This window comes from Chiloscyllium punctatum, chromosome 11 (assembly GCF_047496795.1).
Source record: "Chiloscyllium punctatum isolate Juve2018m chromosome 11, sChiPun1.3, whole genome shotgun sequence".
Lineage (NCBI taxonomy): Eukaryota > Metazoa > Chordata > Chondrichthyes > Orectolobiformes > Hemiscylliidae > Chiloscyllium > Chiloscyllium punctatum.
Genome location: NC_092749.1, coordinates 70,905,068 through 70,932,340, shown reverse-complemented (window position 1 = coordinate 70,932,340; position 27,273 = coordinate 70,905,068). Strand labels below are relative to the sequence as shown.

At 42.6% G+C, this 27,273-nt stretch overlaps 1 protein-coding gene across 5 annotated transcripts in view; it reads left to right on the top strand.

Annotated features, from left to right (window-relative positions):
* Window positions 1–27,273, top strand: part of pde10a (phosphodiesterase 10A) — a 452,977-nt gene that overhangs the window by 265,053 nt on the left and 160,651 nt on the right. For 3 of the 5 annotated variants that reach the window (XR_011961886.1, XM_072581016.1, XM_072581017.1), the window contains exon 3: window positions 1,928–1,990. The exons of the other annotated variants lie outside the window; for them this stretch is intronic. Coding sequence is in view for 2 of the 3 variants with exons in the window: in XM_072581016.1 (XP_072437117.1) it covers window positions 1,928–1,990 (63 nt within the window). In the remaining variant the exon portion in view is untranslated. The remainder of the gene's footprint in view (window positions 1–1,927; window positions 1,991–27,273) is intronic. 5 annotated transcript variants of the gene reach the window in all.

Here is a 27,273-nt window from a genome sequence, read left to right as displayed (position 1 = left end):
GGATTCTGTAATCTAAGTATATATACTTGTTATAAATTTTATTAATGTTGTAAATTGCAGAGGCACTATTTAAGCTTTGATTCAACAGTCATGAAATTCATAAAGAATGGCCAAAGACACAGTGTCTGTGTTTATTACAATGAGTTCCAATTGCCAGGAATCAGCGTTGGGACTGAAATTTGAATTGGAGTTGGGGACCAATTAGAGTGTGTCAAAGTTTGCAAATGACACTCAAATGAGTTGTAGAGCAAAGTGTGCAGAAGGATATAGATATGTTAAGTGAGCGGGCAAGGACCTAGTAGATAGAATACAATGTTGGTAAATGTGAGTCATCCATTTTGGTAGGAATAACAGCAAAATGGACTATTATTTAAATAGTGAAAAGTTGCACCATGCTGCTGTGCAGAGGTACCTGGGTGTCCTTGTGCATGAATCACAATGTTGGTTTGCAGGTGTAGCAGGTCATTAAGAAGGCAAATGTAATATTGTCCCTCATTGCCAGAGAGATGGAGTTTAAAAACAGGGAGGTTATTGTTGCGGCTATATAGGAAGCAGTTGAGGCTATCTCATTGAATGTTTTTAAGGCAAAGATAGAGGCATTTCTGAACAGTAAAGAAATTGAGGGCTATGGTGAACAGGTGGGTAAGCTGAGTCCACAAAGAGATCACTCATTATCTTATTAAATGGTGGAGCAGGCTCGATGGGCCAGATGGTCTACTCGTACTCCTTTCTTATGTTCTTATTTAATCCCGTATTTATATTGCAGAACTGTTTTTACTGGATGAAGCTTTACCTACTCAACAACAAGCTGAATTTGGATATTAGATTACTGAGCCTATCATGGATTCCTAACTTTCCAACTTTGCTTGGAAAATGTGAAACTGCTTTAGGCTCACCTAGCTTCTATCCTGTCTAATTTAATTAAGATAATCAGTAGTTTCTCAATGAATGTTTTCAAACAGATTTAAATTACGAGTAATAGGAGAGTGAATTGGAGTGGGTCAACCTAGAATCACAGAATCCCTACAGTGTGGAAATGGATCATTTGGCCCATCGAGTCCACACTGACACCAACAAAGAACATCCCATCCAGACACACCCACCTACCCTATCCCTATAACCCTGCATTCCCCATGGCTAATCCACCTGACCTGCACCATCCATAACATGGCCAATCTACCTAACCTTCACATCTTTGGATGTGGGAGGAAAGCAGAGCCCCCAGAGGAAACCCATGCAGACACAGGAAGAAATGTGCAAACTTCAGACAGTCACCCAGGGCTAGAATTGAACCCAGGTCCCTGGCACTGTGAGGCAGCAGAGCTAACCACTGAGCCCCCGTGCTGCATATGAAAGAGACGCATTATAAAATAACAGATTATAATCTAGCAATTTTTTTATGCAGAGAAGGTGGGAGTAAATATACATTACCTGCCTTGCCATCCATCAAAACTCTGTCTACATCTTGTAGCTCAACTGGCCAGGAATTTATTTGCCAGTTTTAAACCAATTTGTATCCCATATGCTCACTTGTAACAAAGAAGCTAACTCTAGGAGAAAGTGATTTTAAGTAAATTAGATATTTAAGTGTAGTGATTGTAATGAGGTCAGTAGGTGGACCTTATAGAATGAGTTCTCTGTTTGATGCTGTTAAGCTGTCCAGTCAGAGCGCCCTGTCCACAGATGAGAACAGGAGTGTCACAGTTTCTATTTGCTGTAGCTCTAAGGAAATTGGATCTGTGTCAAGGGCTCTCTACATGCAAATAAAGGGTGACCTGGTGATGCAATACAGGCCTATATGAAGTTATTTTAATAAGCAATGTATAGTTTTGAGTGATTTAACACATCCTGAAATTAAAATTTTCTGTAAGTTAAATGAGACACTGTAATAGTAGATTTAATAGTTCATGGAATTTTATTTATGTAGGTGAAACATTCCAGCTATTAGCAGCCTCCACTTCAGATGTACAGGCAGCAGATCTTTCTGGGGGTGAGTGAATTGAATGAGGAAACACTTGTAATTTTTTAATAGTAAAGGTAACATTTACAATCTCTTAGTGTATTAAGAAATAGATCTTGCAGAAGACAAAGAAAAATTGATTCATGCTGTTGTGCAAGGTAAATGATTTTCACATTTTTCTTCTGGTTTAATGGTTCAGATTTAATTAAAGATTGTGAAATTTTCTTTTAATTAGTTGTCATAAGAAAGTTATCTTTAACAGACACCATTTGTTTCCCTTTCCTTATTACCTTTCTTCAATTCTTTCTTCGTTTTCTTTCCTCTCATCTTCCTTTCTTCTGCTTTCTTTTACGCCCTTTCTTCAACTCATTCTTTTCATTTGTTTGCTCCATTTCCCCACTTCCTTCTTCCTCCCACAGAGTCTATTTTCCCTCCTTTACCCCCTCCCTCTCTCCTTCCTCAAATGTCTCTCCTTCTGTATCCCCTTCCTCTTCATCCTGCCTTGTGCCCACTTCTATCTCCTCACTCTCATTTCATGGAATCAATCAGTTGTCATGTTCTGTGCAGTAAGCATTCAGTTTATCTTGTACATGTGGCCTTCTGTAAGATCACCTGTACCAGTCCAACTTTCCTAGGTTTTCCTCTTCACGTCATAACTTTGCTTTCTTCAGCTCTTTATCTACTTTCCTTTCTCCTTGCTTCTATAGCTTCCTTCATGCCCTCTGCTTCACTTGCTCTTCTACCTTCTGACCCCCATCTTTGCTCTCTGCCACTTCCTCCACCTTTTAAAGATGTGCATCGTCCACCATCCACCATATTAAACAAGGCAGTCACTTCATGTACTAATTCCACAAAGACCTGGCAAAAGAGCCTGGTCTCTCTGAAGCTGATTGAAATTGGCCTTATTGTCTCATCCAACCAATTGTGAAGTTGGAGGAGAAGCTCATCCCATTCAAAGTGCAAGCTGTTGGCCTTTGTTCCAATGGAAATGGAGTATAAAAGTTGGGAGGTTTTGTTAAAATTATGTAAGGCAGTAGTCAGATCATAGCTGGAATACTGTGAACTTATCTAAAGAAAGATATACTGGCATTGGAGGTGTGGTCTAGAGAAGATGCATTATGCTGGCAGCATATGAACTCCAGTTCTGAAGAAGTGTCACTGGACCCAAAGCAGTAACTCTGCTTTCTCTCCACAGATGCTGCCAGACATGCTGAGTTTCTCCAGCAATTTCAGATTTTGTTTCAGATTTCTAGTATCCATAATTCTTTGTTTGTTATACCAGGTATTGAGAGACTGTGTCTTATGAGGAGAGGTTGAGTAGATTGGGCCTGTATCCATTTGAATTTAGAAGAGTGAGAGGTGACCTTCTTGAAACATACAAGAGTCATGAATGATTTGATAGGATAGATGTGGAAAAGTTGTATCTCCCTGGGAGAGTGTTCAAGGCCAGAGCACATAATCTCAGAATGAGAGGTTGCACATTTAATGTGGAGGAATTTCTTCTCCCAAAAAGGAGTGAATTTATGAAACTCTTCACCACAGAGGGCTGTCAAAGTTTGATTATTAAGTTGTTATGGACCAGGCCAGACCCCCTCAAAACATTTCAAAAAAGTAATCCAGACCCTAACTTTGCTAGCTGTTTTAAGCCGGTGTACAGTGGCTATTCCAGGAGAGATGCAGCTGGTCAAACCACTTAGTTTTAAACAAAACAGAATTTAATTACAAGATTACTGTATGAAACACAAACAAAAGAAAACAGAATACCGAATAACATAACCTATCTGAAAACCCAGCAAATTATGAGAAAGTGAGAACTGCAGATGCTGGAGATCAGAGCTGAAAAACTTGTTGCTGGAAAAGCGCAGCAGGTCAGGCAGCATTAAAGGAGCAGGAGAATCGAAGTTTTGGGCATAAGCCCTTCTTCAGGAATGAGGAGGGTGTGCCAAGCAGGCTAAGATAAAAGGTAGGGAGGAGGGACTTGGGGGAGGGGCGTTGGGAATGTGACAGGTGGAAGGAGGTTAAGGTGAGGGTGATTGGCCGGAGAGGGGGTGGGGACGGAGAGGTCGGGAAGAAGATTGCAGGTCAAGAAGGCGGTGCTGAGTCGGAGGGTTGGGACTGAGAAAAGGTGGGTGGGGGGGGGGGGGAAATGAGGAAGGTGGAGAAATCTGCATTCATCCCTTGTGGTTGGAGGGTTCCTAAGCGGAAGATGAGGCGCTCTTCCTCCAGGTGTTATGTTGCCATTGTCTGGCGATGGAGGAGGCCAAGGACTTGCATGTCCTTGGTAGAGTGGGAGGAACTCCCCCCTCCCACTCCGCCAAGGACATGCAGGTCCTTGGCCGCCTCCATCGCCAGACCATGGCAACAAAGAACATTGCTGGCTAGTCTCCGGTTCTCTGAGAACTTTCCTGTTACTAAAGAGGATACAAAGGTTTTGTACGAGGCCTAAGAAATTTCCTCCCCTGCCCTCCCTCAGCATTCTAGGATAGATCTCATCAGGTCCTGAGGACTTGAAAACTCCCAACACCACCATTTTTTAAAATATTATTTTTATTGAAAAATAGATTTTTAAAATATTACAACAAATACAAAACAATACAAAGAACACAGTTTTTAAAACCCATCCTGCCCTCACGTACAAATGTAATTAATATATATTTTTCTATATATATTTAAAAAACCCAACTAACTACTTAACTAAATAAATAATAATCAACAACAATAAATAATAATAACTTAACTCAGACAAACAAGACACTCGTATGTTTGCTGTTCCTCCTCCCTGGATATTAGAGTCATAAAGCACAATTGTTATGGTTATATAAAAGCCCTTATTAGTGTGGCAAATAAATTTGTGCCCAGGTATTCCAAAAAAGGGCTGCCATTTCTTTTAGCAATTCTCATTTTATGAGAAAATCCAAGGGGATATGCTCCATAACAACCCAACAGACCAGGGGTTTTTCGGATACCCAACCTAGCAAGATATCCTTTCATGCACAGAAAGAGAGAACGTTGAAAAGTTTTTTTTCTTCTGCACATCGGCAGGGAACATACTGGGCTGAAGAAGAAGAGGGACTGGGATCTTCTCCACCCTTACACCCAAAATCCCCTCCATTGCACCCGCCACAGCACTTCAATATGTTTGAAGCCTACCACACAGCCAGAGACAATGGGTAAGAGTGCCCGTACCAAAATTTGCACTTGGGACGTGTTGAAGATACCCTTGGTTTAAATTTTGACAATATCGAAAATCAGGGGGAGCATCTGTATAACAAGCGCTATCCGACCCAACCACAAATCCAGAAGCGCCTCCCATCTTTGAAGGTCTTGTTTGATTTTGTCAAATAATTGAACAAAATTAACTTTGAACAACCAGTCCAGAACTGGAGTAATGAATATGCCCAAATACACAAAACCCCTCTGTGACCACTTAATTGGGAATCTATAGTCGCCCTCAAGACCTAGCCCCTTTGTAAGACCACCCATAGGCATAGCCTCTGATTATGCAAGATTGATCTTGTACCCTGAAAAGGTGCCAAACACACTGATGCATTGTATCAGGCGAGGCACTGAAAATGCTGGATTTGTCAAAAAAAAATTAGGACATCATCCGCATACAACGAAATCCTATGTAATTTTGACCCCATTTCTGGAGCTGATATATTGGGGTCCCTACAAATGGCCTCCACCAATGGTTCAATCACCAGTGTAAAAAACAATGGCAAAAGGGGACAGCCCTGCCAACTGCCCCTAAATATGTTAAAATTAATTGATCATACCCCATTGGTGATGATTGCAGTGAGAGGGCCACTGTAGAGAACCTTTACCCATCTTATATGGCTTCACCCAAACCAAACCACTCCAGAGTATAGAAAAGGTACAGGCACTCAACTCAGTCAAGTGCCTTCTCTGCACCGATCCTTGTATTGACTGTTGGTGACACACTTGACTTACATTAAGCAGCCTCCTAACGTTATTGGAGGATCTGCGGCCCTTTATGAAGCCTGTCTGGTCCTCTTTAACAATAGAAGGTAACAGTGTCTTGCCTTAACGCAAGAGTCTTAGAGAGGATTTTAAAGTCCCCGTTTAAGAGTGAAATGGGCACGTACGAAGCACAGTCCTCTGGGACTTGCCTTTTTTTAAAGAATAAGTGAAATATTGGCCTCTCTCAGAGATAGCGGGAGACAATCATGACAGTATGATCATTAAACATGTTGAGCATCGAGCCTGACAATATATTTATAAATTCCTTATAGAATTCAATGGGAAGTCCATCAGGACTGGGTGCCTTTCCACTCTGAAGCTGCTTCACAGCCTCCTGCACCTCATGCTCTGATAAGGGGGCATTGAGAAAAGACTTGTGTTCAGGGGTCATTCCCGGGAGCTCCATATCCTTGAAAAATATTCCATTTTGGCCCACCCTTCCTCATAACCCTCAGATTGGTATAATTTAGAGTAAAATCTCTGGAATGCCACATTAATCTCTCTGGTGTCACATGTTAGGTTTCCATACCCTCCCCTAATCGCCGTAATGGCTTGAGGGGTACTCCTTTTCCTGGCAAGATATGCTAGGTATTTGCCTGGCCTGTCACCATGCTCATATAACCTTTGCTTTGAAAAGATGAGCTCCTTCTTTGCTGTCTGTGTGACGTGGCATTCAATGCAGACCGCAGTGCCGTAATCCTCTAGCATGACCAACGAGGGCCTGTCAAAGTAGGCCTTCTCAGCTGCCTTCAACCGTGCTTCAAGGCGAGGTTAGTGCTCACCTTTCTGCCACTTTCTACTGGCAGAGTAGTAAATAACGAACCCCCTGGCATAGGCTTTGGCAGTTTCCCGAAGGAGGGCTGGGCTAATAACTGAGCCTGAGTTAATATCTAGGAACGCCCAAAATTCCCTAGAGAAGTACTCCACAAACTTATTATCCTTGAGGATAAAGGGATCCGTTTGTCAGTGCTTCGGACCCACTGTAACTTCCTTAATCTTAGCCAACAGGAGCGTGATCAGAGATGATAATATTACCAATCGTACAAGATGCCACCAAGTCTAGGGTTGCCACAGGGGTCAGAATAAATCAATCCTGGTCTGACATCTGTCTGGATTGGAAAAAAAATGTAAAATCCGTGCCTGTAGGGTGGAGACGCCTCCAGACGTCCACCAACCCTAACTCCACACACAGATCCACTAATTGTTTAGTTTGTACAGAGAGTATTGAGGGGCCTTTGGGCAATCTGTCTACTGTGGGATCCTCTATAATGATATGCCGAGACTGGAGACTGATCAGTTTAGAGAACGCATCTACCAGAAATTTGAGGGGATGGGCCGGAGGGCAATAAATCTTTCAAACACCATATTCTCCTTGTTTATCAGGGCTTTGAGGATTACAAATCTTTACTAGAGTGTGTTGTTAAATGGGAGATTCCTCCTAACCAATATAGCCACTCCCCTACATCTAATATTAAAAGATGAGAAGTAAACCTGGTCAAAGCCATTCTGCTGTCATTTCAAACATTCCCTTATCATTCAAGTGTGTCTCCTGTAATAAAGCAATATCCACTTTCTCCTTTCAAAGACTCAAAAGAACCTTCTTCCTCTTAATTGGTGAGTGACTCCCCTTGGTGTTCCACATACACCATTTAATCAAGTCATTAGCCAAAACCTTCTGCAGTAACATTGAAATTCCAGAGAGAAGGAACTTGAACCACAAATTGCTGAGCCTTCGTGTCACAAGATTCATTGAACATAAAAACTATATAAACTAAAACTACTACAGTTAACAAACCTACAAAGCTATCAAAGACTACGTACAATAAAAACCAAAAAACAAGCCAACATATAAAGCGCCAATGGCACTGAATAGGGGAGCACACCACCACCCCCACCCAAAGGGGGCAACTACCCATCCCAAAACCCAATTTCCCATCCCTCTGCCTGAAAATATCTGAACCGGGCATAAACTGCCTGTAAATAGGCATCTAGCCATTCCAACCATTTTCCCTCCTCCTAGCTAGAGCTGCACCGCAAACACAAGCAGAAAAGAAAGAAAATACACCATGGAATAGCAATGTGAATAAATAAATCTTAAAAATAAAAAGAAAGGGGTAAATACCCCACCCATCCTTTGGTATAGCTTAACTTAGAAATTAAAATTACACATCTCAACCGCCACCAAACATAGTTTAAACCAGATTATTTTCAATAAAAAAAGGAAAAGAAAACCCCAACGGACTTGCTCTTTTTTTCAAAAGAAAAAAACAAAGACATACCCAAACAGCACTACTATTTGTTCAGATTAAGTTAATTTGACCACGAAGTCTGTTGCCTTCTCTGACATGTCAAAGAAATGTCCGGATCCATCTAAGGTGATATGAAGCACTGCTGGATATCTCCCAGTACTGGAACCCAAGCTCCCTCATCTGTCATAGAATTTTCTTCTCTGGATCACCACCGCTGAGAAGTCCTGGAAGAACATTATCTTAGAGCCCTCGTAAACCAGGGTCTTCGGATCCATCCCCTGGATTTTGGAAGCTTCTATGATTCTCTGCTTTATCTCTATAATGCTGAAACTGCACCAAGAGAGGACGAGGACGTTGACCTACACCTGATCTCCGCACCGTGACCCGGTGAGCCCCCTTGATCTTCAAGCCTCTCAATCCAGCCTCCAAGTTAAGGAATTTCGGCAACGAGTCCTCAATAAATTCTGCTGTTCAATCACCTTCCTTGCCTTCCGGCAGACCGACGATCCAAATATTTTTTTTTCTCCTGCCCCTGTTCTCAAGGTCATCCATTTGGTAACGCAAATTACGGACCTGCGTCTCCAGGGCTTGGATCCTATATTTGGAGGAACTGGTATCTGCTTCCACCACTGTGACTCTGTTCAACCTCATCCATCCTTCTCTCCAGGTCTAGCTGCTGTTCATGCTTCTGCAGCATGATAGTGATCGGGACCACTTTTCCTCTATCTGGTAGGTAAAAACAATGACTGCAGATGCTGGAAACCAGATTCTGGATTAGAGTGGTGCTGGAAAAGCACAGCAGTTCAGGCAGCATCTGAGGAGCAGGAAAATCGACGTTTCGGACGTTTCATCAGGAATACCAGGTAGCTGAAGGGCTTTTGCCCGAAATGTCGATTTTCCTGCTCCTCGGGTGCTGCCTAAACTGCTGTGCTTTTCCAGCACCACTCTAATCCAGAATCCCCCCCCCCGCCTTCTCCTCTATCTGCTTACCCAACATATCATGAGATTTTGCAAGCTCCTTCACCAGGGCCTTTTAGTTAATCAAGTCCAAGGATCCTGCAGGCTGGGCCTTTGACGCTCCTCCTCCCTTCTTCAGCATCCCTGGATGGCGAAAACGGGGGTAAGTTGATTTTCCACAATTTCCTTGGACTCCACGACCTTTCCAGAGTCCCAGGATATTGCAATGGTCTGGGCTGGGCAGGTTAGAAGTGCGCTTGTGCTGCATTGTGGAGCTCTGCAATGCGATCCTCCTAGATCGCTGCCATCTTGGATTCCCCCCACCATATTTTAAAAATTTTGACATACCTGAGAATATCAATATACCCTCTCCAGGCTCATCATCCACTATTTCCTCTTCCTTTATGAATTCCAATGCAAAGTATTCCTTAAGGACCTTAACTCCTTCCTCTGACTGCATACAAATTCCTTCCTTTGTTCTTCAGTGGACCTACCCTTTTCCCTAGCTACCCATTTGCTCCTATATGTATGTAAAATGCCTTGGGATTTTCCATAATCACCTTGCCAAAGAAATTTCATGGCCCATTTTAGCCTTCCTCATCCCTTGTTTGAGTTCTTTCTTGCTGACTTTGTATTCTCGAGCACTCTGTCTTCATTTTTCCTAAACCTTACCAATGTCTCCTTTCTCTTTTTGTCTAAGCTCTCAATTTCTTTTGTCATCCAAGGTTCCTGAATCTTGCCATCCATGTCCTTTAATTTCACAGGAACATGCTGGTCCTGAAGTCTAAATCAGCTCACTTTTAAACGATCCCCACATGCCAGATTTGGATTTACCCTCAAACACCCATGCCTAATCCACATTCCCCAGTTCCTGCCTAATATTGTGATAGTTAGCCTTCCCTCAGTTCAGTAATTTCACCCAGGGATTACTCTTACTCCTTATCCTTAAGTAACTTAAAGCTTACAGAAAAGTATAATCACTGTCCCTGAAATACTCCTCCATTGAAACTTTGATCACCTGATCTGGTTCATTCCCCAACACGAATTGGACTATTTACAGAGTCCTGGGCATACCTGGCATAGTCCTGGGCATACCTGGCATCCTGGGCATACCTGGCAAATTCCCTCTTCTAAGCCCCCAACACTAAGCAAGCCCCAGTCAGTATAGGGGAAGTTAAAATCACCAACCACAACAACCCTATTGTTTTGACATGTTTTCATGTCTGTTCTTCTGTCACCTGTTGGCTGTTGGGAAGTCTGTAGCACAATCCCATCAAAGTGATTTGCACCCTTCCTGTTCCTGAGCTCGACCCATTTGGCCTCACTGGATGGACCTTCCAAGTGTCCTCCCTCAGTACAGCTATGATAGTCTCTCTTATCAATAATGGAACTCCCCTGCTGTTTTGCTTTCCCTCTCTATCACGCCTAAAATATTTAAATCCTCAGAACGTTGAGCAAAGTTGCGCTATTTCTCTTGGAGAAGAGAAAATTGATCAAGGCATTTAAAATCATGAGTCTAGAGTGCGTAGATGGAGGGAAACTCTTCCATTGGTGGAAAGATTGATAGCATGAATTTTACTGTCCTACCATCCTCCTCCTCCCCATTCACTCTCCCTCTTCAACTTCACACTCTTCTAACCTACTGCGGTTAGAAAATCCTCCACTAGTTAGAACTATACCAAGCCCAAAGGAAGATGGTTGTGTTTGTTGGAGGTCATTGACTCCCTGAGTTCCTCAGGAAAGTGTCCTAGGCCCAATTATTCTTCAGCTACCTCATCCACAGCTTTCCCTTCATCATAAGGTCAGAAATGGGGACATTCACGAATCATTACTCAATGTTCAGCACTTGATGCAACTCCTCAGACACTAAAACTGTTTGTGTTCATATGCAGTAAGGTCTGGAAAAGATCCACAGCTGCTAAATGGCATCCAACATTTGCAATGCCGAAGTACCAAATAATGATGATCTTGAACAAGAGAGAATCTATTCATTACTCCCTGACACTCAATAACATGATCGTGGAAATACCCCACAATTTACATCCTGGGGTTTGTCTTTTACTGGGTTTGTTGTGGACTGGGTATCCTCAGGCCATTTTTCCACATTTCAAGATAGATTCTAATGTTGTAGCTGTACTGAAGCAGCTTGGCCAAAGGAATGGCTAGTTCTGTAGCGCAAATGTTCAGTCACCTTGTCAGAATGTTATTATGGCCCATAGCTTTTACTTTCATCTGTTAACTGGCAACTGAAAGGCCAAGATGAATTATTCCGTCAGCACTTCTGGCTGAAGAGAGATGCAAATGTATCAGCCTTCAGTTTAACGGTGATGTGCTGGACCTCCCTATATTTGAAGATATTAGTAGAGTGTAAACAATCTGTAAATTGTTTAAATATCCACTACCATTTGTGACTTTGTGGTACACCTGCAGATCTCAGTTTGGATCTGTTTGTTTTGGTATAACTTTGTCCTGTCTGTTTCATGCTACTTTCATTGTTTGGTTTGCAAGTAATCCTGTTGTAGCAGGTGGATACCTCATTTTTTGGAATGCCTTGTGTGCTAATGGCATGCAATCCTGCATTCCTAATTGAACAAAAGATTATCTGTCTGCCTGTTGGTAATGGTAGAGTGGGTGATATGCCTGGCCAATGAGGTTACAGATTGTGTTTAAGTATAATTCTGCTGATGGCTCACAACTCCTCATAGATGCCCAACTTTGAGTTTCTGGATGTTTTCGAATTCTGTTCCATTTAGCATGGTGTTAATCATACAACACAGTGGGGTGAGTCCTCGATGTGAAGATGGGACATTGTCTTTCAAATGACTATGCAGTACTCCCTTCTACTAATATTATGATGGAGGACTGCATGTGAAACAGGTAGATTTGTGAGAATAGGGTCATGTTGGCTTTTCCCTCTTTTGATTCCCTCATCACCTGCCACAGAGCCAGTCTAGCTGCAATATCCTTGAGGATTTGGCTAGCTCAGTCAATAGTGATGTCATTGTGTTATTGTTGGTGACACTGAGTACATTCTGTGCCCATCCTGCCCTCAATGCTTCTTTCAAGTAGTGTTCAACATTCTGGCGAACTGATTCATGTGCTAAGATAGCTGGTAATCAGCAGCAGGTTTCCTTGCCCATGTCTGACATGATGCCATAAGATCTTATGGGGTGATGAATCAATGTTGAGAATTTCCAAGGCAACTCATTCACAACTGTTTATGACTATGTTACCACCTCTGGTCTTGCCAACGGGACAGCACATATGCAGGGATTAGTGATGATGGTGTCTGGGTCATAATTTTCTCGTGGAATCATACCATAAAAATAGTGTCAGGTTGTTGCTTGACTAGTCTTTAGACAACTCTCCTGATATTGGTACTACCTCCAGATGCTGGTAAAGGTCGACAGGCTGGGTTTGTCATTGTTGTTTCCAGTGCCTATGCCAATATCCAGTTGTACGCCAGTTTTATTCCTTGCTTTTGACTTTGTTTTGATACAACTGAGTGGCTTGTTTGGCCATTTCAGAGGGCACATAAAAAGTCAACATTGCTGAGGGTCTGGAGACATGTAAACCAGATCAAATAAAGATGACATATTTCCTTCCCTTCAGGACAATAGTGGCCTTTGGTTACTTTGTAGTTTGGATTATTTGGGTGTTTCTCACCATTGGTTATCTATCCCTATTCTTCCTTTTTCCTCAGCATTGCCAAACCAACGCTTCCCTCTCATCAAAGTCAACACCTCTCCCCAGAGCCTTACTTCCGCTCCTAGGTCTTATGATAACGAATGCAGCCAGGCAAGATAATGTATAAGACTTCGAAAGAGCGTAAAGGAACACCGTCCAACCCATCAAGGCACCTGAACCACCTCATCATTGTGGCTGACGCTTACTCAGTTGGCATTGGTTGTTAAGCCTTTTGACTTTCCATGGAGGGTTTATGCAGCAGTGTCATCAGCCATCTTTAAAGGACTCTGCTCTTTCTGCTGTCAGCCATCTACGGTTTTCCAATTGCTGTAAAAAGGGCTATGGTACTAAGGTATAATGAAGGATGAAGCATAGTAGCAGCTTCCAGGATAGTCTGTATTCATGGGAATAAAACTCTGCAGTAATTATATGCCAAGTGAATATTTATTGATTTGAATATTTTCCAATTGTGGAATATCCCTAGCTAGTCAGTTGGTGCCTTGGTAGCCACATTGATGCCTGTAAACATGGAATTGCTCACAATGAAGAGCAATTCTGCTGACACTGCACAACTGGTTGCCTGTGAATGAGAGGTCTGTCTGAGCCTTTCCTCTATCAAGTTGCTGTCTATTCCCATTGTCCATTAGAGTTTTTTAAACTTCAAGCATCTTAGTCACATGCAGAAACCAGTACACTGACCCAAGGAGTGAGTTTAAATATAAATGCCAGCAAAGACTTTTTACTGAGATGTATACATTTCACCCTCTTTCCAATAGGAAAGTCCCTGACAAATTTTATTTTTTGTGTGCAAGTTGTGGGTGTGATCAGCTTTTCTCCCTCTGGTTTTAAGATTTTCATAATATTAATCAGAATTTTATTCAATCATTATTCATGCATGTGTAAGTAAAACTGCAAAGGCATTAATGATTGTTACATTGTGAATGTGTGGAAGATAACAACTAAAACATTCTGCTGACACTCTTCCAAGTACAGCTGGAGGGAACAAAAGCAAACAAACAACAATGCAAGAGTTAAGTCACAAACATAAGCGAGGAAATCTCATCCATTAAACTGACATTGGTGTACAACAGAAAAAAGATTTTTTTAATATTTCTTTTGAGGATTGTAAAACAAAGACCTTCACTGGAGGATGTTAAGATTGAAAAGATTAAAGACTTAGTTTATCAAAAATAATGATTATGGCCACAAAATTCCATTCATAAGGCATTTAAAATATAAGAGGAAGAAAAGAGCGGAGAGTTGAGGAGTTCTGTTTTTCAGTTTCATACAGAATAAGAGCCTGTGCAATGAGCTTTGAGTTTGGTGCAGGAGTGAACTAGGGGGATTGAACATAGGATGTTTAAGAAGACAGAAACATTCATAAAACATTGCTGAGAACACTATAGATGGAAACAGAAGTTGATAAAATAATGTAATATGAGAATTAGTGAATAAAATATCTGAAAAATATTAAATGCAATACTTAGAGCAATGTCATCAACTTTGATCAAAGTTACATGAATTAAAAGACAATGTGAGAAGTCAAAAATAAATTGTTTCGAATATGATTCTAGATTAGAGTGGTGTTGGAAAAGCACAGCAGTTCAGGCAGCATCCGAGGAGCAGGAAAATCGACGTTTGGGGCAAAAGCCCTTCATCAGGAATAGAGGAAGGGCTTTTGCCCGAAACGTCGATTTTTCCTGCTGTTTGGATGCTGCCTGAACTGCTGTTCTTTTCCAGCACCACTCTAATCTGGAATCTGTTTTCCAGCATCTGCAGTCCTTGTTTTTACCCTGTTTAGAATATGAGGCAGGTGAACATAGTCTAACTTCAGGATCAGATCCTGACCAATAGACATTAGTCTTGATGCAATTAGATGAACAAAATGAACTAATTCAACTTAGAGACTTTGATATTGAGGTGGTTCTTTCCTTCCCGAACAATGACTTTATCATACTTGAACAGTACTAACAAATCAATACAACTCAATTGTAGAATATAAACCTGCAATCCTCCAGAGTACGTGAAAGCATGAAGAGAACTTCTTTTCATACATGGAGTAATCCATATTCTGATCATGAATGATATACCAGAAGATCCAGTATCTCCACCAGACACTGGCAAAGTGAACATCATAATCCATAATTCAGGATGGAAGCAAGTATGCTACCAATACTTTTTTGTTTGGTGGCAGGAAGAATACCATGCAGTGAAGAAAGAGATTTTTAGCACTTGTGTTCCCACACAATGTCCACATTACAGAGGAGAAAATACTGGATGTATTGAAACGCATAAAAGTGGATAAATCCCCAGGACCTGATCAGCTGTATCCGAGAACTCTGTGGGAAGCTAGAGAAGTGATTGCTGGGCCTCTTGCTGAGATATTTGTATCATCGATAGTCACAGGTGAGGTGCTGGAAGACTGGAGGTTGGCTAACGTGGTGCCACTGTTTAAGAAGGGTGTTAAGAACAAGCCAGAGAACTATAGATCAGTGAGCCTGATGTCGGTGGTGAGCACATTGTTGGAGGGAATCCTGAAGGAGAAAGTGAGGACTGCAGATGCTGGAGTACCAGCGTTGAAAAATGTGATGCTGGAAAAACACAGCAGGCCAGGCAGCATCTGAGGAGGAGGAGAATCGATGTTTCGGGCATAAGCCCTTCTTCAGAACAGGATGTACATGTATTTGGAAAGGCAAGGCTTTGTGCCTGGGAAATCATGTCTCACAAACTTGATTGAGTTTTTTTGAGGAAGTAACAAAGAGGATTGATGAGGGCAGAGCAGTAGATGTGATCTATCTAGACTTCGGAAAGGCGTTCGACAAGGTTCCCCATGGGAGACTGATTAGCAAGGTTAGATCTCACGGAATACAGGGAGAACTAGCCATTTGGATACAGAACTGGCTCAAAGGTAGAAGACAGAGGGTGGTGGTGGAGGGTTGTTTTTCAGATTGGAGGCCTGTGACCAGTGGAGTGCCACAAGGATCGGTGCTGGGCCCTCTACTTTTTGTCATTTACATAAATGATTTGGATGTGAGCATAAGAGGTACAGTTAGTAAGTTTGCAGATGACACCAAAATTGGAGGTGTAGTGGACAGCGAAGAGGGTTACCTCAGATTACAACAGGATCTCGACCAGATGGACAAATGGGCTGAGAAGTGGCAGATGGAATTTAATTCAGATAAATACGAGCTGTTGCATTTTGGGAAAGCAAATCTTAGCAGGACTTATACACTTTAATGGTAAGGTCCTAGGGAGAGACCTTGGAGTGCAGGTTCATAGCTCCTTGAAAGTGGAGTTGCAGGTAGATAGGAGAGTGAAGAAGGCGTTTGGTATGCTTTCCTTTATTGATCAGAGTATTGAGTACAGGAGTTGGGAGGTCATGTTGCGGATGTACAGGACATTGGTTAGGCCACTGATGGAATATTGCATGCAATTCTGGTCTCCTTCCTATCAGAAAGATGTTGTGAAACATGAAAGGGTTCAGAAAAGATTTACAAGGATGTTGCCAGGGTTGGAGGATTTGAGCTATAGGGAGAGGCTGAACAGGCTGGGGCTGTTTTCCCTGGAGTGTTAGAGGCTGAGGGGTGACCTTATAGAGGTTTACAAAATTATGAGGGGCATGGATAGGGTAAATAGGCAAAGTCTTTTCCCTGGGGTCGGGGAGTCCAGAACTAGAGAGTATAGGTTTAGGGTGAGAGGGGAAAGATATAAAAGAAACCTACGGGGCAACCTTTTCACGCAGAGGGCGGTACGTGTATGGAATGAGCTGCCAGAGGAAGTGGTGGAGGCTTGTACAATTGCAACATTTAAGAGGCATTTGGATGGGTATATGAATAGGAAGGGTTTGGAGGGATATAGGCTAGTGCTGGCAGGTGGGACTAGATTGGGTTGGGATATCTGGTCGACATGGATGGGTTGACATCTCTACGATTCACAAATTACCTTTGTAACAAAACCTTTAACACTGTCACAATCCTTCACTAGCTGTAAAGTTATTTCTGCACTGAAATGAGTCCATACTACTGTATGCAGTGTTGTTGAAAGAAAGCTTTGTGATTATTATGATACTGCTGCATGTTTATGAAATAGAATTGATTAAAAGGCTGTCATATCAGTTTCTAAAATCATAGTAGAACTGTTTGGTAGCAAACAGTGCTGTTATGAACAAAGTGCTGATGTGATTGAGGGAAATAAAAATGCTAAAAACAAACTGTCGGCATGATCTTGGCAAGATGTTAGTTGTCCTGGAAGACATGTTGAAGGCCGCAAAGAGCATGGCGTAGTTTCTCTGCCCTGGAGGAAAAACTGGAAATATCTCCATTTCTCACCTTCAGACAGCTGCCAAACCTTAAACAGGCCATTGTTCACCGCAAACTACCCAGCCTTCAGGACAATATCGACCACACCCCACAACCATGCCATGGCAACCTCTGCAAGACGCACTAGATCATTGGTGTGGATACTACCATCACATGGGAACACTACCCACCAGGTACTCCTGTGACTTGACCACTGTTGTCTACCTCACATGCTGCAGGTAAGGATGCCCCGAGGCTTGGTATATTGGTGAGACCATTCAGACATTATGGCAACAGATGAAAGGAAACTGCACAACAATCGCCAGACAGGAATGTTCCCTCCCAGTTGGGGAACATTTCAGCGGTCAAGGACATTCAGCATCGGTCTTTAGGTAAGCATCCCCAAGGCAGCCTTTGAGACGCACAACATCACAGAATCGCCGAGCACTGTCTGATAGCCAAGTTCTGTATCCATGAAGATGGCGTCGACCATGATCTTGGGTTCATGTCATGCTACACGTAACCCATAACTTATTATGAAGTTTCTACTTTAATTAGATTGTAAAGTTTTGGATTACTTGTTACTTTGGTTAGTCCCTTGTATACTGCTATAACCTGTCATGTCATTTCAGCCATTTGGTTTGTTTCCAGCTCCCACCTTATTTGTAATTTTTTGTAATTATCTCTCTGCCTCAATTATTCTGCTGTTGACACTTTACTCACACTGTCTGACACTTTTGGTTATCTACAGAGACTTGTTATTCAGCCTGTCGACACTCCACTTCTACCATTTCTATGATCTTTTGATTTCTCTGCCTATAAATTCTGTGCCTGTGTACTTCTTTTCACTGCACCTGATGAAGGAGCAGTGCTCTGAAAGCTTGTGGTTTCAAATAAACCTGTTGGACTATAACCTGATGTTGTGTGTTTTCTGACTTTATAAAGTTCAGCTGGCATCTGATTTTCCTATACTGTGTATTCTGCATGATTTCATACATCACGGCCTCTATCCTAGTTGATAATTTAAAATGTTCATTTGTGAATAACTACACCAGTCAGAAGTAAGAGAAAGATTTGAGATTAGGGTCATTGTTGCTCTAATTTAAGTCCGATTCTTTATCCTTCATGGACTGAAGTCTAGAACTGTTTCGATGCACAGGTTCAGATGTTCTTTGAACAAATGATGTCAGTGAGAAGATAGATAATTTTTCATGGCTTTTGATTCATTTAGTTGCTGAAGAAGAGTTCTGAAGAAGGGTCACTGGTCTCAACATTAACTGTTTTCTGTCACAGATGCTGCCAGACCTCCTGAGGTTCTGCAGCGGAGTCTGTTTTTGTTTCAGGTTTTCAGCATCCGCAGTTCTTTGTTTCATTTCAATTAAAATCTTTACATTTGATCTGCTTTATAGGTATAGATATTTTGGTGCAGATATGCTTTTTATTTCTTCAATCATGCACAAAACCGTCTAGTCTCTAATGACGAGCCTTTTGCAAGTTACAAATTAAGTTAAAACTTCCCATTTGGGTTTCTTGGATTTTCAGTCAGTTGTTTGTACTATTTAAAATGTCACCAGTGACCCTCTTTCCTGTTTATTTTGTTTGTTCACAGGATGTGGAGCTCATAAGCTAGATCAGCATTTATTGCCCATCCCTATTTACCCTTGATAAGGCAGTGGTGATCCTCCACCTCGAACAGCTAATAGACCATGTAGGTACTGTCAGGGAGGGCCCTCCAGTCTTTTCACCCAGCAGCTGTGAAGGAATGATATGATATGGTTCCAAGTGAGGGTGGTGTGTGCCCTGGCGGGTAACTTGCTTACTGTGATACTCCCATGTTTCTGCTGCTTTTGTCCTTCTACATGGCAACGGTTGTGAGTTTGAAAGATTCTGTCTAAGATACCTCAGTGAATTTCTGCAGCACATATTGTAAATGGTACACACTCTTGCTACTGTGTGTTGGTGGTGGAGGCAATGAATGTTTCTGAGTAAGTTGGCTGCTTTGTCCTGGATGGTCAAGCATTTCTTTTGTAAATATATGTGTTAACATTTTTTTTTAACTTTACAAACATATAAAATTATTGAAAAATACAATCAATAACAAATATCAGTATAATAAAAAGAAAAAAACACAAATTACAATACAACTACTGCCTCCTAACTATTAACCTACCCTCTAATACCAAACAAACCCTAACACTGCGCAAAGCAACACCAAAAAGAAAGCAAATAAAACCAAAAAAAACACAAAATACAGAACAGTTATGCTCAACGCAAAGCTCCCAAACAGGGGAACGGGAGCATTGTATATATACCTGTATTAACTCAGGAGACCCCCTCCAGGGCCCAGGGCTTGACAAATCTAACCATCTTGGTTAAACAAACACCCTTGTTAAGACAACTGACAAATGTGTTTCCAAATAACTCAAGTAGGACTGCCATGTCTCTGCCACCCAGCAGGCGATACAGGGCACTAACTGAAAGGGTGCTTGTGGAACGTAGCAACAACCTCTCTGGATCGGGCTTATAGGGCTTCGTGAGAAGCGTAGTCTTCTTCTGGATGAAATCCCTAACCTGAAAAAAACGGAAAAGATCTCTGCTGGGTAACCCGTATTTGCAGCTCAGTTGCTCAAAAGACATCATAACCTCCCCTTCAAACAAGTCTCCCAAACTAGAAACTCCTCTCGCTGCCCATAGTTTGAACCCTGAGTCCATCATCCCCGGTCAGAACCCTGGCATGCCAACTATAGGTGTAAGTGGCGAAGTCTTGGATAAACAACCCTCACTCTGACGCATCGCCCTCCAAGCCTTGACTGTACTAATGACAATGGGGTTCCAGCAGTGGTCCATAACTGTCCTCATCTTATCCATGAACAACAGGTTAATAAGAGGGCACTTTGCTTGGGAGGCCTCAATATCCAGCCATATTGAGTTTGGATCGTTTCCTACCCAGTCGCAGACAAAGGACAGCAAGGAACTCCATTAATACCTTCTGATGTCTGGGAAATCAACTCCTCCCCCTCCTTGAGGCAACTGCAATTTAGTAAGTTTGATGAGGGGCCACCCACGATGCCAGACAAAGGAACCAAACCACCCCATAAGCTTCCGCAGCGTTGACCTGGGAAACATTATAGGGAGCATACTCATGGGATAAAGCAAACGAGGAAGAGCATTCATTTAATGAGAGATATTCAGCCCAGCCATGAAATTGGAATAACCTTTCATCTCTGGAGATCTCGCCTAATATTGTCGAGCAAGTGAGCAAAGTTAGTCCGAAATAACAGATCAAACTTGGGGGTAATAAAAATGCCTAGGTATCGGAACCCTGTCCGTGACCACTTAAAAGGGAACTTAGGGCCACCTTCAACTTCTGGCACATCCTTAAGGTTCCCCAAAGGCATAGCCTCTGATTTTGCAAAGTTAATCTTATATCCTGAAATAGCCCCAAATGAATTGATACATTGTATCAAATAGGGTACAGAGGTCATTGGGTTCGATAAAAACAGAAGGACATCATCGGCATACGGTGTAATCTTGTGTGCCCTCGATCCCATTTTGGGAACGGTTATGTGGACGTTCTGACGAATGGCCTCTGCCAGCAGCTCTATCACCAACGTAAACAATAATGGTGAGAGGGGGGCAGCCTTGCTGACTACCCCAATCAGTCGTAAAATTCCTAGACTTCACCCCATTGGTGATGACCGCAGCCAGACGGTGGTGATATAAAACCTCCACCCACTCAGCAAAGACTCCACCCAACCCAAACTGTTCTGAGACATAAAAAAATACGGCCATTCCACCCGGTCAAATGCTTTCTCTGCATCGAAGGAATACACCAGCCCCTGAACCGATCGTTGCTGACAAACTTGGACCACATTCAGCAACCTTCTAATATTATTAGAGGACCTGTGGCCCCTTATAAAGCCTGTCTGGCCCTCTTTAATAATATGGGGCAACACCTTTTCCAATCTCAACGCCAGGATCTTGGACAGAATCTTGAAATCTGAATTTAATAGAAACATGGGACTGTATGAGGCCCAATCCTCAGGAACCTTTCCCTTCTTAAGAATTAAGGAAATATTAGCTTCTCTCAAAGATGGTGGTAAGCATTCATGCATATAGGAGTGATTGTACATCTCCAACATCGGTCCTGACAGAATCCCTATAAACTGCTTATAAAACTCACCCGGAAGGCCATCAGGGCCAGGTGCTTTCCCACTCTGAAGTTGCCTAGCTGCCTCCTGTATTTCCTGAACTGTCAAGGGGGGCATTAAGGAGAGTGGCCTGTTCTAAGGTTAACCTCCAAATATACTGCTACGTGATCAGAGATGACTATATTCTCAATTTTACAACCCATAATCAAATCCAGAAGGGCCGAGGCAGCCAGAAAGAGATCAATCCTCGTGTGACATTTATGTGGGTTTGAAAAAAAGTGAAGTCCCTGCCGGATCTCCAAATATCCACCAGCCCCAACTCCTCACATAAGTCAATAACCTGCTTGGCCTGCGAAGAAATAGTTGGGAGCCCACAAGGTATCCTGTCCACGGTCAGATCCAAAAGATTATTAAAATCCCCCCCCCTATAATAATGTGCCGTGTTCCAAAAGTATTCAACTTAGAGAAAGCTCTAATAAAAAATTTGAGGGGATGCGCCGAAGGACAGTAGACGTTTAAAATGCCATATTCCTCCCCATGTATGAGGGCTTTAAGTATCACAAACCGTCCCTGCTCATCTTTCACCTGCTCTAATAATGTGAACGGAAGATTTTTCTGGATAAGTACCACCACTCTCCTACTTTTAGTCAGAGTCATAGAGATGTACAGCATGGAAACAGACCATTCGGTCCAACCCGTCCATGCTGACCAGATATCCCAACCCAATCTAGTTCCACTTGCCAGCACCTGGCCCATATCCCTCCAAACCCTTCCTATTCATATACCCATCCAAATGCCTCTTAAATGTTGCAATTGTGCCAGCCTCCACCACATCCTCTGGCAGCTCATTCCAGACACGTACCACCCTCTGCGTGAAAAGGTTGCATCTTAGGAACCTATGCCCTATAGTTCTGGAATACCTGGTCATAACCCCCCTGTTGTAATTTCAGGTGTGCCCCATCATCCACATGGGTTTCCTGCAACAAAGCGATATCAACTCTTTCCCTCTTATGGCTAGGAAGCACTTTTTTCCTTTTAACAGGCAAATGACTTCCCTTAATGTTCCAGGTGCACCATTTAATAAGACACTTAGCCATATCCCCTTTCAAACACCCTTGAACCCCTCGGAGGGAGAACCCTGCTTACAAAGCACCAACTCATAGAATCAAAAAACCATATATACAAAAACTACTCTATCATAACTATAAACACCTACTACTATCAAAAAACTACAAAGAAAACCAAATATAAAACCTTGAATCGAAGACTCTTCCCCCTGCCCATAGGGGGCACTCACCCTGCCCATCCCCTCCTTCATAGCTCCTTCAAACTCGGACTCTGCCCCAGCCTTAGGCCAGAAAAAAAAAGGCGATGATCCTTTAATCAACAGAATAAAAGACAAAGTCAGGATGAGTAATTTCCCATCAAAAAATCCAGTTAATAAAAAAAAAGGAACAACTTATTCCAAAGTCTTTCACCCCTTTCCAAAAAGGAAATTATTAGGGAGAAAGAAAGGAATAAAAAAAAGAAGGGAAAACATGGGGAAAGATAAAAAAAGAGAACAAACATTAACCGTATTCTTCAGGCCAATCCGTCTATTTTAAAGTGTCCACAAAGCTTTTAGCTTTATCTGCTGAGTCAAATGTATAAACTGAGTCCTTGTGGCTGAAACAAAGCACTGCAGGGTATCTCATGGAGAACTGGATGCCCAGGTTCCTCAGTCTCTTTTTAACTTCATCGAAAGACTTCCTCTTTCGAATTACAGCTGCAGAGAAATCCTGGAAAAACATGATTTTTAACCCCTTGTACAGCAGTGCCTGCAGATCTTTTCCCAGGGATCTGGAAGCTTCTATGACTTTTTGCTTGTTCTTATATGAGTGGAAGTGCACTAGGACCGAGTAGGGGCACTGCACTGGGCCTGACCTGTGCACTGTAACCCGATATGCCCTTTCGATTTGTAGCCTGCTGGACTCGACATGAAGGCCCAAAAACTTTGGCAGCCAGCTTTCAAAGAAGCTGGCTGTCTGCTCACCTTCCTCACCTTCAGGGAGCCTGACAATTCGGAGATTTATCCTCCAACCTTGATTTTTGAGATTGTCGATATGGCTTTGCAAGGCCCGCACCTCTCGCTCCAGCACCTGCATCCGACTGGATGAGGACTCCATCGCAGCTTCCGAGGCCATAGTTCGACCCTCCACCTCCTCCAGACTCTCCCTGAAGCCCTGGATCTCCTGCTCATGCTTCTGCAGCATGGATGTGATAGGTGGGACCTGGGCACGAATCTCCCCACAGATCTCCTCAATCGCGGCCGCAACTTTCAAGGTAAGTCTCTCTATCGCCGCAGCCAATTCCTGTGAGTCTGTCAGGTCCCCAGGGGGTTTAGGAGAGGCTGCTGCTGCTGCAGTCTCTGGTGTTGTAGGTGCTGCAGAGGAGTGTCCTCCCTGCTGCTGTTTGCTTGCTCCTTTTCCATTTGGCATCCTTCCCACTCCCAAATATTAACAAATATGTGTTCTGTAAGGTTTTAAACTAGTAATTCCACCACATAAGTTGGCCAGGGATGGCAATAAACATCGGTATGCCTTGACTGTTAGGCAGAGCTGTCCACAGCAGTTCTACAGAATCGCTGCCATCTTGCTGAGTCCTCAGTCAAGCTTTTTCAGTGTGGTTGGAGCTGCACTCTTCCTGGCAAGTGTGAATTATTTCATTGCACTCTCCTGACATCTGCCGTTTGAATGATGGATAGATTTTGGGATTGAGGTGATTTACCGCCCCCTCTTGTTTTTATACAAGATCTAATTCGGCTTTTGCTGAAGGAGCCTTGGTGAATTGCTGCAATAAATGTAGACACTGTCACCACCGAGTGTTGGTAGTGGAGTGAGTCAATGGAGTACCAAACAAGTGAGCTACTTTGTGGATGGGGTTGAGCTTCTTAGTGTTGTTGACGAAACATTCATCTAGTAGGTGGAGAGTATTCCATCATAGTACTGACTTCTGCCTTGTAGATAGTAGACAGCTTAGGGAGCCAAGGGAGAGTTACTTATTGTGTTCCTAACCTCTGACCTCATTCAGGGGATGTGGAGGTCGCTAGCAAGGCTAACATTTGCTGCCCATCCTTAATTACCCTACCATGGAGAGCAGTTAAGAGTCAGCCATATTGCTGTGGGTCAGGAGTCACATGTAGGCTGGACCAAGTAAGAATGGCCAATTGCCATCCCTAAAAGGCATTAGTGAACCAGATGGATTTTGACGACAATGGACAGTGGTTTCACAGTCATTGATAAGACTTGCTTTCAGTTTCAGATTGTAATAATTGAACTTGAATCCCACCAGCTACTGTGGCTGGATTCGGGTATTTATTATATTAAAGCTCTGGATTACTGGACGAATGACATTTCCATTTCCCCTAACCATCCTTATGGGACTAGTCCAGTTCAGCTTTTGGTCCATGTTGATAGTATGGGCTTCAGAAATAGTAATGCCATTGACTGTAAGGGTAGATGATTGAATTCTTGTTGAAGATGATGATGCCTTGTACTTGTCTGGTGAGAATATACTCAATCAGTCTGAATCTGATCTGAGTTGAGGTCTTGGTGCATATGCAGTCATCAGTAAACACCCAATTTTTGACTTTATGAAGAAGGGAGGTTCACTGGTCCTAGGGACACTACCTTGACTAATTACTATAGCAGTGTTCTTGGACTGTTCAACATACAAGCACAGCCATCTTGCTTTTTGCTAGGTATGCCTCCAGTTAGCAGCAAGTTTATTCCCCCCCCCCCCCAATTCCCACTGACTTCAGTTTTGCTGGGGCTCTTTGAGACTATACTCCATCAAATATGGTTTTGATGTCAAGAATAGATCCTCTCATTTTGCCTCTTAAGCAGCTATTTTGTCCACACAATAAACAAAAACCTGTAAAGGTGTCAGTTGCTGAGTGGCCCTCCACTGAGCCCCAGAGATACAGTTATTCACTTTCGAATACTGTTATGGTTTGATAGCACTGTTTATGGCCTTTTCCACTGTTTTACTGATGATTATAAGTGGTCTAATACCCAAATACACACTGGGTTGGATTTTGTCCTGCTTTTTGTGGACCTGGACAATTTCCCATATTGTTGGGTAGTTGCCAGTGTTGTGGCTATACTTGGTTAAGGCTGCAGCTGGAGTACCTTCAGTATGTTTGGGCCATAACCTTTGCTGTATTTGGTGCCTTCAACTGTTTCTTTATACGAGAGGGAATGAATTGAGTTGGTTGTAAATTAGCATCTGTGTAGTTAGAGACCTTGGGAGCAGGTTAAGGATGATCAAATGCTCAAGACTTTTGGCTCAAGAGTTTTGTAAATACTTTAGCCTTGTCTTTTAGACTGATGTGCTGGGCATCTCTGTCATTGAAGATGGATATACTTGTGGAGCTGCCTTCAGGGCATTGTTTAATTATCCACCACCATTTATGACTAGATGTGACAGTGCTGCAGAATTTAGATTAGATCTGTAGTTTTTGGGATTGTCCAGCTGTCTATCATAAGCTGCTTCCACTGTTTTGGTATGCCTGCCTGCACTCTTTACCAAACCACGATTAGTCCCCCGGTTTAATAGAAAAATGGGGCAATGTGCTAGCCCTGAGTTAGACAGTTATTGTTAATTTTATGGAAGTAGAATAAAGATCATAGGAAGAAGATGGATTGGCTGTGGAAGAAGCACTGGTAACTGGGATCTAGGAATATTGAGGAAGAGTACCCAGACACCTATTGCTGCATTGCTAGTTTAGACATTGTGACAGAATGGAGTGTTGGAGGGGAATCTTTTCAATGAGCACTGGAATAGTGGAAGAGAATGCATTGAATATGCAGAGTTACTAGCTGGAGAAACCTGAGAAGGGTTCTCCTTGAACAAGTTATTAAGGAGACACCTATTGAAATTTGCAACCAATGGGTAATACCCTGAGCTTCAGGGGCACATGAAAATACCTTTCTGGGTCCAACAAACACCCTTCAGGCAGTAACAAATGGAAAGACTACCGAAGTAGTGGAGAATGAATGTAAGGATCTGGGAAATTTCAGTGGTTTTTAAGTTAGGAAAATGGGTTTGCTTTGTTGAATTAGATGATCTTGGAGCTTTGACCTCTATGACTATGAATGGAGCTTGGAATTGGTTAGTAGAAATTTGAACCTGACACAGTTAGTAAATATATCATCTGATGTTCTATTTACTTTGAAATAATGTGAACATTGTTTCATAGAATCCCTACCATGTGGAAGCAGGCCATTTGACCTACTGAGTCCACACTGACCCTCCAAAGACCATTTCATCTAGACCTATCACTTGCCCTATGCCTGTAACCCTGCATTCCCCATGGGATAATGCACCTATCCAGCACATCCCTGTAAAGTATGGGCAATTTAGCCTGGCAAATCCACCTGACCCTGCACATCTTTGGACTGTGGGAGGAAATCAGAGCACCTGGAGGAAACCCACACAGACACTGGGAGTATATGCAAACTCCACACAGACATTCGACTAAGGTTGGAATCAAACTCAGAGCCCTGGTGCTGTGAGGCAACAGTGCTAACCACTGAGCCACTTGCTTTCATGTTTAGTATCTTGACAGGTGGACACCGCCTTTTCTCCTTAAGAACTGCACAGCATGTGTATTTTGGCTCTCACCCAAATAGCTACCTTAAAGTCTTTGATTGTTCACTGTGCTTTTGTTAAAGGTTTTGTGCTTTTTAAAAAAAAAATCTGAAATAGTTCCAGGTCACTACCAGGGGACTTTGACATCGATTTACCCAGGTGGCAAAGAGTAGCAGCAAAATTACAGCAAAGAAGGGCCAGGGGATCTGGCAGCAAGAACAAGAAAGGAAGTGCTACAAGTGGCAGAGAGTGATTAAAACATCTGGAATTGGGAAGGTAATAGGCAGAAGTGTTGGATGAAAGACATGATTTTCACAGGTTTTGGTGCAGCCTGCTTGCTGGGGGTCCATGCTGATAAT